Source organism: Petaurus breviceps, unplaced genomic scaffold (assembly GCF_028583685.1).
Source record: "Petaurus breviceps papuanus isolate PSGF00001 unplaced genomic scaffold, PetGlider_PUasm1.0 90762, whole genome shotgun sequence".
NCBI classification, from domain to species: Eukaryota; Metazoa; Chordata; class Mammalia; order Diprotodontia; family Petauridae; genus Petaurus; species Petaurus breviceps.
In genome coordinates, this window is record NW_027187339.1 from 2,026,716 (window position 1) to 2,027,786 (window position 1,071).

Genomic DNA, 1,071 nt, shown 5'->3' on the forward strand with positions numbered 1-1,071 from the left:
GGGGGTGCCTACCCACTTTGCCTCTAAACTCGCTGAGAAAAAAGGGACGTTTGTTCCTTCCTTTCACCTTCCAGCCCCCTGAGGAAATGCACCTCCGTGCCCAGCAGAAGCCCTGCCCAGCTTTCCCCCCTGGATTGCCTTACCTGTGAGCACCAGGAGCACCGAAGGGAGCAGGTATCCCGGCTGCATGTCATGGAGCCCCACAGGCGACCTCACCAGCTTGGAAACCAGAGCCTATTTTTAGGGGCGGATTTGCTGACTCTGACCTTGTGCGCCGCCCAGTCCAAGAGAAGCCCAATCTACATCTGTCTGTGAAACTATTCCGGGATGCCACCTGAAACCTTAGAGCCCATGATTCAGGTACCTGGTGCTCCTGGGCCACTGGAGGGAGTAGCAAAAAGGGGTGCTCCGGTTCTGATCCTAGGAGAGAATGAAGGGGCTCCACCTCAGAGGCAGAACAGTTTAGTGGAAAAATCTCTGATCTGGGGACAGAGGACCTGGGTTCAAATTCCATCTTAGCTGTGTGACTCTGGACAAGTCACTTAACTGCTGCCTACCTCAGTTTTCTCAACTGTAAAATGGAAATAATAATTGCACCTACCTCGGAGTTGTTGTGAGGATCAAATGAGATATTTGTAAATGAGTACTTGGAACATAGTAGGTGTTTAATAAATGTTTCAGCTCTAATCTGTGATCCTATGAACTTACTGTTTGGCTTTTGGGAGAAGTCAGGTTTCTACTTGCTTTCTTGGGTAGTTGAAAGCTGCCAGAGAGGGCCCACATTAGAGCTTACCCAAGGGAGGACAGTGGGAACCTTTCCCAGGTTGCTGAATTTTGAAGGTACTGATAGCACTTCCAACCTTTCAGCCATGTAGGAAGAAGGAAGAGTGGAGCTCCTTCCCACCTCAGTAAGCTAGATGTTGAAGTTTGTGGTATTTACACCAAGATTCTGATTTGCATCTCTGCCATACATTGTAAATGCTGAATGTAAATGACACAAAGTCTCTATGAGGAGTAGTTAGACCAGGAGCAAGGAGGAATTTAAATGTCTTTGTTTCAGCCTTTGCTCAA

The 1,071-nt window shown here is 48.2% G+C and overlaps 1 protein-coding gene across 1 annotated transcript in view; it reads right to left on the bottom strand.

Annotated features, from left to right (window-relative positions):
* The window catches only part of DUSP29 (dual specificity phosphatase 29), a 51,190-nt gene extending 50,961 nt beyond the window's left edge, over positions 1–229 (bottom strand). The window contains exon 1 of the mRNA XM_069068311.1: positions 144–229. Coding sequence (XP_068924412.1) covers positions 144–189 — 46 coding nt within the window. The 5' untranslated portion in view covers positions 190–229. The remainder of the gene's footprint in view (positions 1–143) is intronic.
* Between the last annotated feature and the right edge of the window lie 842 nt (positions 230–1,071).